This window comes from Puntigrus tetrazona, chromosome 8 (genome assembly GCF_018831695.1).
Source record: "Puntigrus tetrazona isolate hp1 chromosome 8, ASM1883169v1, whole genome shotgun sequence".
In the NCBI taxonomy this organism is placed as follows: Eukaryota; Metazoa; Chordata; class Actinopteri; order Cypriniformes; family Cyprinidae; genus Puntigrus; species Puntigrus tetrazona.
In genome coordinates this window covers 2,196,212-2,207,120 of record NC_056706.1, presented here as the reverse complement: position 1 = coordinate 2,207,120, position 10,909 = coordinate 2,196,212, and the positions used below count along the sequence as shown (strand labels likewise).

The 10,909-nt window shown below is 39.6% G+C and overlaps 1 protein-coding gene across 1 annotated transcript in view; it reads right to left on the bottom strand.

The window, feature by feature from the left end:
- Nucleotides 1-4,023: 4,023 nt before the first annotated feature.
- The window catches only part of crb2b (crumbs cell polarity complex component 2b), a 32,587-nt gene continuing 25,701 nt past the window's right edge, over nucleotides 4,024-10,909 (bottom strand). The window contains exons 10-14 of the mRNA XM_043246164.1: nucleotides 8,057-8,222; nucleotides 6,618-7,485; nucleotides 5,885-6,001; nucleotides 5,678-5,804; nucleotides 4,024-4,760 (exon numbers count right to left, since the gene is read on the bottom strand). Coding sequence (XP_043102099.1) covers nucleotides 4,539-4,760; nucleotides 5,678-5,804; nucleotides 5,885-6,001; nucleotides 6,618-7,485; nucleotides 8,057-8,222 — 1,500 coding nt within the window. The 3' untranslated portion in view covers nucleotides 4,024-4,538. The remainder of the gene's footprint in view (nucleotides 4,761-5,677; nucleotides 5,805-5,884; nucleotides 6,002-6,617; nucleotides 7,486-8,056; nucleotides 8,223-10,909) is intronic.

Genomic DNA, 10,909 nt, shown 5'->3' with positions numbered 1-10,909 from the left:
TAATAAAAAATATATATATATATATATATATATATATATATATATATATATATATATATATATATATATATATATAACTTTTAAAACATTGATGTTAAATTGTTTAAGTTTCATGATTTCAAATAATACATGCTTTTTGATACAAGGAATCAAGAAAAATTTTAATGAAAAACAATGGAAAAAACTATGCATTTCATGAAGCTTTGATATGTTTGTGTTTTTTTTGTTGATATTAAAATTATATTTATTAGACATAATTCTAAATTGCTAAAATTAAATTTATCTTATATAAAATCAAATTTTTTAAATTTTACAGAATCCAGAAGTATTTCATTTCAATTTAATTGAAATAAATTTTTGTTGACATTTTAATAAATTGTTGTCACATTCGATATTTTTCATGATTTAAATTAATTAGATATGTTTAATATTGTCTTTTCTCAGGAGCCCTGTCAAAAACCGAACAGAAACCATCATCAAAAAGGCTTGAGTTTTCACACTTCTAATCAGAAAACGATCAACGAAGTACTGTTTTTTGTTGTTATGGAAGCATCTAAAGCTTTAATGTATCTCACGTTTATGAAATGTCTGTCTGCATGTGTGTAAAACAACAAACTGACGATTTATATCTAATCGTGTTATTGTATATGCATTGTTGTGATTAGCTGGACTAGTGACTAGTTATAAAGTGTGTATACTGAAACGTGCTCATCTTCATCATGACTAGATAGACACGGTGAGTTCGTGAGATCTGATTCACCTCGTAGTAAAAGTCCGGTCAGATCGTCCATCCTTCGCAGTGAGTGTCTGGTTTGATCTGTTTAATTCTGTGGGAGGGGCAAAGCAGAGAAAGGGGAGGTAACCTTTCCCCGTGTGTCGACATAAAGGGAAGATTCCAGACTGGGTCGCCTGAGCTTTTCATTTTCTCAAAGGAGAAGCAGGACACCCAGGGCTCGTTTTACACCTATCTCTATTTCTAGACACTTTTCATGCCGTGGGATGAAAAAAAAAAATAATAATTTTTTCATCATGATATTTCATCATTTTTTTGTGCTAGCCCCTCCCTAGCGCAGCCCATGGTGAAAAACACCTTGTATGCGGAATATAATTTAAATTTTTTTATTTTGTTATTTAATTTTTTTTTTTACTATGATATAATTTTAAATGAATATTTTTACAGTTTTTATTAGCTATGATATTTATATTTATATAATAGTTTTGAATGCATTTGCATTTTCTTTTATTGTGATACACTATTAATTATACAATTACAGCTTTATATATTTTCTTTTTCTTTTTTTCCATTTTAATTGTAATAGTTTCTTTTTTTTTCTTAATATTTTTTTAGGTAACTGTAAGCTGTTTGTGTTCTTGGGCACAAAAAAATCATCTAAAGTTATTTGAAATAACCCCCGTGTGTTTATTATGATTTTATTGATCATATTTGTATGTGTTTATATTTTATTGTGATATGTCATTAGGTACGTTTATGTTTACGTTGACGCACTTGGCAGACACTTTTATCCCAACCAACTTGCATTTTCAGTTATTAATTTTTTCAGTTGATGAATTCCCCCAAGAATCAAACCCATGACCTTGTTTGTATATGTGTGTGTGTGTGTGTGTGTGTGTGTGTGTGTATATGTGTGTGTGTGTGTGTGTGTGTGTGTGTGTGTGTGTGTGTGTGTGTGTGTGTGTGTGTGTGTGTGTGTGTGTGTGTGTGTGTGTGTGTGTGTGTGTGTGTGTGTGTGTGTGTGTGTGTGTGTGTGTGTGTGTGTGTGTGTGTGTGTGTGTGTGTGTGTGTGTGTGTGTGTGTGTGTGTGTGTGTGTGTGTGTGTGTGTGTGTGTGTGTGTGTGTGTGTGTGTGTGTGTGTGTGTGTGTGTGTGTGTGTGTGTGTGTGTGTGTGTGTGTGTGTGTGTGTGTGTGTGTGTGTGTGTGTGTGTGTGTGTGTGTGTGTGTGTGTGTGTGTGTGTGTGTGTGTGTGTGTGTGTGTGTGTGTGTGTGTGTGTGTGTGTGTGTGTGTGTGTGTGTGTGTGTGTGTGTGTGTGTGTGTGTGTGTGTGTGTGTGTGTGTGTGTGTGTGTGTGTGTGTGTGTGTGTGTGTGTGTGTGTGTGTGTGTGTGTGTGTGTGTGTGTGTGTGTGTGTGTGTGTGTGTGTGTGTGTGTGTGTGTGTGTGTGTGTGTGTGTGTGTGTGTGTGTGTGTGTGTGTATGTGTGTGTGTGTGTGTGTGTGTGTGTGTGTGTGTGTGTGTGTGTGTGTGTGTGTGTGTGTGTGTGTGTGTGTGTGTGTGTATGTGTGTGTATGTGTGTGTGTGTGTGTGTGTGTGTGTGTGGTGTGTGTGTGTGTGTGTGTGTGTGTGTGTGTGTGTGTGTGTGATCTTATGCTTTAATAAAGACTGAGCTGAGGAGGTGTTTTCTCTCTGGAATGATCTGTGACTCCCTTCATTATCCGAGGAGCGATGTGTGCAGATCATGGCAACAAATAAACTGGAATGAAATGATAATAAAGCTGAAGTAAACTGATAATAAAGCTGGAATAAACTGATGATACTTTTGACTCAATTACAGCAATGTTACTATGGTTTTGTTACTTAAAGGGATAGCGCACTCAAAAGCCCAAAGTTTTTACTCGCTTAAATTGATCTTGCATGATTTTTAGTATTTAAAAAAAAGAAGCAGCTCAACTAAAATGAATGTCACGTGTTGTACGTTGCTTTATTTTTCTTTAAAAAACTATACTGTCTTTCTGTTTTATGTAGTTTTCACGGTGCTCAAGAAAAATAAAACACATGGACGTCAGTGTTTTGGAAGCGTGGACCGTTTAATGGACGGCGAGCGCTTTCTCAAAAAAGCTTTCGATGGCTTTTCACAGATATACATTCATGCATTTGACACACTTTTATGATCGGTCACACACAGTCCCTTCTTGTACTAAAATCACAGTTTGCCTGAAAAATGAAATATATAGCTCAGCTGCATTCACAAGCTGTTTTAATTTGACGTCGTACCATTCGTCCACTCAAACGCCGCGTTCAGGAATTTCACGTAAAGCAATATAAAACGATGCTTTTGTCTCGTAATAAGATTTGAAAAATTTACATCAAGTAGAAGGCAATGGTATAAATGACGCAACGCAATATAAAAATATACAAATACAATCACATCTCGCGGTATAACCGTAACAGCTCGATCCAGTGGAAAAACAACGCAGTCCAGTGCTAAAGATCAAAGACAGCATACAGGAACTTTTTCAGTGATGTTACTTCAACTTAAGCAGACCTCATCTGTGAAATCAATCCAGTGCAGCACAGAATTTGTCACAAAACACATTTTATAAAAACCTTGCTAGAGAAATCGGAGGAGAAAGCTTCAAATTCTGAAATCGATAAGTCTCGACTTTTTGGGTCTATCGGCAAGGCACACAGTAAACGCTTCGGCCAATTTTTGCATTGTTGCCTCGAATACAAAACAGTAACGTTCGGACTTAATAAAATCTCACTTGTGTGCAATTGTCCGGGATCTATTTACAACTTTATTGAATGCTACTTTAGCATGTGGATGAAGTGTGATGAATCGTGGTTGATGATGGATTAAATCTAGAGCAAAACAAAAACGCTTGACTAAAAAAGTCAAAGCACATCAAACTGAACATCATCTACATGGACAAAAAAAAAAAAAAAAACTATTTTGTTGCCCAAAATAATTAGCTTTCCTCCAACTGGAATTACACAATAACACAATAATTAAAATATAACCCATATAGCAGAAAATATATCTTTTTTTTTTCTTTTACAACATTTTTTTTCTTGTAAACAATGTGTGCACTTAAGTAAATTTTAAGTAAATTTTTGACATTAAGGTTTTTTTTTTTATATTCTAAATATTTTGTCAAATTGGAACATCAATATATATTCTAAATATTTTGAACTAAGTGAATATATGTATATATATATATATATATATATATATATATATATATACATATATATATATATATATATATATATATATGTATAACAATCGTTCAACAAAAATGGCACCTTCAAAAAAGTACAATGTATATATTATGATGGATTGAACTACATGAAGGGCAACATGTATTTAAAATTTAAATATATTTTATCGATAGTTAAAAAAAAAATATCTCCAAAAATATGCAAAATATAATATGCAATAGCAATATAATATGCAAAATATATATATATATTGGTAAAAAAAATATTCCAACAAATGTATTTTAAAGCATTTCTTAGTGAATAGGAGTTTTTGGACCTTTTTTTTAATATTTTGAAAATATATTTTTTGCCATATGGGATAGAAAGTGGTCACAGTTGCTATTTCTCACATTGGTTTCCTCTAAGTGCCTCAAGCTGCCCGCGGCTCTCTGACTAAAAGTGGTAAAAGTGAGCGTTCAGCTCCATTATCCTTCCGTGGAAGGCACACACAGCTTTGCTCAACATGTCTGGACACATAAAAGCCAGATCTGTGTGCTCTGCTGCTTTAAAGCGTCCCTGGTTTGATGTGTGTTCAGACCGAGGTCAGATCAGTCTCTCCTCTGGAGGCACCTTCAGCACGCTGCCCATCTCGAGCCTGGCTCCAGCTACTTCCTGTTGACTGGGGCTGTAGGTTCCCTCCGACTGGCGCTTCTTCCGGGCCGTGAGAGCCAGACAAACCATCCCGACCGAGGCCAGCAGGACAGCGAGAGACGCCAGCGGGACGGCCACCATCAGCCACGGCACACGCTCCTGCTGCTGCTGCTTCTGAGGACAATACAGCGAGCAAAACGGGTTTTAACATGGAGAACATTTTATGAAAAAATTAAATAATTTCATATGGTCCTGATATTTTTTTAAAGGACAACGTTTCTAATAATTATTGCATTTTGATAATCACAATTTAATTTAAAAAAAGTTTAACTCAAAAATGGAACCCAGAAAAATTAAAGCAGAATTTAGGAAAACTAAAAATTTGGAGGAAAAAACAAAACAAAAAATTATTTCATAGAGCCCAAAATAATAATAATAATAAAAAAAAAAAAAATATATATATATATATATATATATATATATATATATATATATATATATATATATATATATATATATATATATAGTTTCATGATTTGAAATAATACATGTTTTTTGATACAAGGAATCAAGAAAAATTTGAATGAAAAACAAAGTATGGAAAGAACTATGCATTTCATGAAGCTTTGATATGTTTTTTTGTTGTTGATATTAAAATTATATTTATTAGACATAATTCTAAATTGCTAAAATTAAATTTATCTTATATAAAATTTACATTTTAAAATTGAACAGAATCCAGAAGTATTTTATTCAACCTAATTTAATTTAAGTAAATTTTTGTTGACATTTTAATAAATTGTTGTCACATTCAATATGTTTCACGATTTAAATGAATTAGACATGTTTTGATTACTAAAACCGAAGCAAAAACATATTTAACAGTGTTTTAACTTTTAATAAGCTGTTAAATTGTTTCATGATTTCAATAAATTAATTTAACTGAACCATTAAAAAATACTAAACGGAACAATTGTAACAGAAAAAAAAACTAATGGGGGTGAAGTTTCGAAAAAAATAACTGTAGGCTTACGGAGCATGAATTTAACAAAAAGACAAAGATGAAAAGAAGTGAATGAAGCAGAACTGACCGTGTTCTCACAGTTCTCTCCGCTGAAGTCGGACACACACTCACAGAGGTAGCGGTTGTGTCTGTTCACACACTTGCCTCCGTTGCGACACGGGTTCGACTCACACTCGTCTATGTCCACTTCACATCTGGAAGACAGGAAGTCATCGTCTGACCGCTGTTTGCACGTCTAATCATCATCACATGATCCCATCTGCCGAAGACTCACCTGTCTCCGGTGAAGCCCGGTTTGCAGACACACTTCACTCCCCATGATCCTTCACTGCAGACGCCTTTGTGTTCACACTGTATATCCACATCACACTGCTGAGGAGGAAAACGCCACCTGACGGATGAGACGCACTGATCACCGAAGGGACTCGCGTTTACTCGATTACATGACAATACAACAATAAATTAACACAGATATTAAATGCAATCAAACCAGGCTTTTATATGAATAAAAATCTTGTATAGCTTATCCCAGCTTGTTCAAAATAAATATGTGATGATGAGTAACGATGCTAAAAATGATGCAGGAATAAATGACCTTTTATTATAGGCCTATATCCTCAAATCATAACATATATACATATCATATACATCTATACATATATATACACACACATATATATATATATATATATATATATATATATATATACACACACACACACATACACACACACATATATATACATATATACACATATATATATATATATATATATGCCTTCCCCTAGTATTGCCCGCCCCTCACTTTGATTGACAGCATTGATGTAGACATCGGAAATTCAAATGCAAAAGGAATTGCGATTGCATTTAAGTTTAAATAGATGGTTTATGTGACACTGAAAACTGGAGTAATGATGCTGAAAATGCTGTAAATGACATTTTGTACTATATTCACATAGAAAACCTTTAATCAAATAAAAAAATTTTAATCTAATGGTCAGACTCACTGGCAGAGCGGTCCGGTGTGATCAGGTGGACAGATGCAGGTGTATCCCGCAACAGAAGCTAAACACGAGCCTCCGTTCTGACAGCGATGCTCGGTGCACATATCCGCCTCCAGCTCACAGTCCTTCCCGGCATATCCGGAAGAGCACTGGCACTCGTAGTCCCCCGGAAGATCCCGGCACGTCCCTCGGATGCAGGGCTGCCAGCCACACTCGTCCACGTTCTCCTGACAGCGCTCGCCCGTCCATCCCGGGCCGCACTCGCAGGACAGCAGATTGAAGAGATCCGTGCAGGTGCCGTTGTTCAGGCACGGATCCGAAACGCAGGAGGAGGAGCTGGTACATCCCAGCCGAGGCTCCGAAATCCCCCCGATCCGCGTGAACTGGGACACTTGAGGCGCATCCTCGAGGGGGCCCGAAAATGGTAAATAAACGCCACCGATGCGCACCTCGCCCAGACAGCCAGTGTAGTTCTCCGCCAGCCAGACGCTGGAGGAGTTGAAGTAGTCCATGTTCCCAGCGGGATCCGAACTGAATCCGGCCGCTCGTCCGTCGACCAAAAGGTGCCAGCGAGACGCCGCTGTCCTGGAGCTGGACAAGGAGAGCTCCACTTGGTGCCAGTCTCCGTCCGAGACGAGGACGTCGCTGGTGAAGGCGTGCACCTCCAGACTGTTCCCGTCGCGAAACTTAACGATGAGGGAGGAGTTGAGGAGTCCCATGCAGAAGAACTCCAGGCGGCTGGAGACACGCAACAGTGTCCCGTTGTCCTCGCGTGTCCGGAGCTGCATCGAAATGCTCGTCACAGGGAGGAACAAGGAGCCGGTGGCGCTGAACCTCAAAGCGTTGTTCTCAAACGTGGCGTTGGCTAAACCTGCAACGAAGACGATGTTATAGGAAGGGGATTGGTACATACACCCTAACATCTTTTGGTTGGGACGTCCTGCTTTAAAGGAACACTCTTAAGTCTGGGGACAGGACAGTTTAGCATATATCATTGAATCCAATTAGACCGGTACCATTGATAATTTAGCATTCAATATTTTTCCAAATTATTACTCTGGAATGGGAGTATAGTTCCTAATCATACTGGACTGGAAAACAACAACTTTTCATTTTCTACCAGCCTCAATACACTATATGACTAAAGAAGGGTCAAGTTAGTACAAATATAAAAACTCGATGCTAATGGTCTAATCAGATTCAATGATCTATGCTAAGCTATGCTAAAAGTGATTTCACCAAACCTGGAGATCAGCTTAATGGTAAAACTCAACTTATTAACTCTGGAAAATTAGGCCATAAAATTATACCCTCGGATTTTATGCAGCGGTTTTCATGTTTGATTTTCATTACGTTTACACTTTGTCGTTTAGCATAAAAAAAGACAAAAGTTGAGGCAAAAAGTGAGCTGCCAGTGAATCCCCACCAGAGCAGATACTCACACTCGTACCCGTCGGGTAAGTCCACACATTGAGTCCCAGAGTCACACGGATTGCTGATGCACCACACGCGAGTGTCGCACGTTTTCCCAGAGAAGTTTAGCGGACACGAACACACAAAGTCATTCCAGAGCACCCCACATTTCCCTCCGTTCTGACACGGCTTCGTCTGCAATGACAGAGTCAAAGAGGACCAGACAAGCCACAGAAGTGAATAACAGTTTGAGAAATTTAAGAGAAAGTTTCAGCAGAAGATGCACACTGTCATTAAAGTTTCTGTAATACTGTGAAATATTATTACAACATAAATTGCTGTTTTCTGTGTGAATATATAGTAACCCATGATGCAAATGATTACTCCAGACTTCATTGATTTTTCTGGATTATTGTAGTACCACTGAGATATTCTTATAGTTTGGATTTTTATATATTTATATATATATTATATATTTATATTTTGTATTTGTTATTTTAATTTAAATTTTAGAAAGTTTTAGTACATTTAGAAAATGTTAGTTTGTAATATGTTTGATTGTGTTTTCTGTAATCCATATTTAAATTTTATATATATTTAAAACTACAGTAGGGTGTCATATATCTAGGTCACCTGTGCCTTGTTTTCCATTGGGCATTTAAGTTGTCATTTTTCTCCTTTGTTCTTCACTCGTTTTTTGAGTCTTGGCTGTGAGTTCCTGCCTTGTGTCACCTTGTCCTTTTCAAGCTACCTCAAGTAAGGTGCTTGTGGATTTTTCTTTGTGCAGTTAACTGGTTTTGTGTTCTTCCCTTGTGGAGTTTTTATTTTTTCCAAGGCTACCTCCTTACCACCTCACCGCACTTACGACTGTGCTATTGATCTACTCCCTGGTTCCTGTCCACCCAGGGGTCGGATCTTCTCCTTGTCTCCCCCCGAGCACTTAGCTATGGATACCTACTTTAAGGAGTCTTTGGCAGCCGGCATCATCTGTACTTCCACTTCCCCGGCTGGGGCGGGCTTCTTCTTTATAGAAAAGAAAGACGTGGGTCTTAGGCCTTGTATCGATTACCGGGGCCTCAACAAGATCACAGTTCGGAATTGATACCCCCTTTCCCCTAATGGCCACTGCCTTTGAGCTGCTTCAAGGGGCATCTATTTTTACTAAACTGGACCGCAATGCTTACCATCCCGTGCAAATCCGGCAAGGGGACGAATGGAAGACGGCCTTCAACACCCCCACAGGCCACTATGAATATCTGGTGATGCCGTTCGGGCTCATCAACGCCTCTGCAGTTTTGAAAGCTCTAATTAATTATGTTTTTCGGGACCTACTTAATTTGTCTTTGTATACCTTGATGATATTCTCATTTTCTCAAGGTCATTGGAGGAGCATGAGGGGCATGTTAGCAGGGTACCTCAGAGACTCCTTGACAATCATCTCTACGTAAAACCAGAAAAGTGTGAATTTCATGTTACCCAGACTCAGTTTCTTGGGTTCATCGTCACCCCTGGCCACCTGGAGATGGACCCTAAGAAGCTTGAGGCAGTCCACAACTGGCCCATACCCACTACTGTCAAGGAGGTTCAACAGTTCATTAGATTTGCTTCTATAGGAAGTTCATTAAGAACCACTGCGGTGGCCCACTTGACGGCACTTACCAAGGGAAGAGGGACCAAGATTCACTGGGGTCCGGAGAGAGCGGAGGCATTCGAGAAACTCAAGAGCTGCTTCTGATCTGCTCCACTTCTTTTGGTCCCTGACTCAGAAAGACCTTTTGTGGTGGAGGTGGACACCTCAGAGGTGGGTGTAGGGGCCATCCTGTCACAAAAGGGTGATGATGGCAAATTACACCTGTGTACCTTCATGTCTCACTGCCTGTCAGATACTGAGCGCAACTACCACGTGGGGGATCGAGAGCTGCTTGCAGTTAAACTTGCCTTGGAGGAGTGGCGCCACTGGCTTGAGGGGGCACTGCACCCTTTCCAGGTCCTCACGGACCACAAGAACATGGAATATCTCCAGCAGGCTAAGCAATTGAACCCCAGACAAGCTCGATGGTCCCTGTTTTTTAATCGATTTCAGTTTCTCCTGTGTTACAGACCCGGCACCAAGAATGTCAAGGCAGATGCCCTGTCTCGAGCCTGCACTCCCGAGATACAAGCGAGGCCTTTGACATCAGTTATTCCAAAGTCTAGGATTATCGCGCCCCTCCAATGGGAACTGGAAAGCGTGGTACGAGAGCCCCTTGCCTATGAGCCCAATCCAGGCGGTGGTCCCGCTGGACGCCTGTATGTTTCTCAGCCTGCCCGAGCCCAGGTCTTGCAGTGGGGTCATGAATCTCCCTTGACGTGTCATCCAAGAAGTGTTCACGCATGACTTCATTCAACGGCGGTTTTGGTGGCCGTCCATCAAGGAGAATGTAAAGGGCTATGTGGAGGCCTGCCCCGTGTGCTGCCAGGGAAAGTCTACACATCAGCAACCTCAGGGACTGCTCCACCCTTTACCTGTTCCCCGCAGGCCATGGTCACACCTTTCTCTAGACTTAGTCACGGAGCTTCCGCCATCTCAGAGCAATACCGTCATACTAGTGATAGTGGATCAGTTCCTCTGCCCAAGCTTCCTTCGGTCAAGGAGACTGCTGAGCTCCTTATGAACCATGTCTTCTGGATATTTGGAATTCCCCTGGATATTGTCTCTGATCGTGGTCCCCTGTTCTCGTCTCGATTCTGTGGGGCCTTCTGCAAGCTTATTGGGGCCACAGCAAGCCTATCATCTGGGTTCCATCCACAGTCTAGGGATTAATCAGGATCTGGAGACCACCCTGCGGTGTATGGCGGCCAGTAATCCCATATCTTGGGCCACCTACATCATTTGGGCTGAA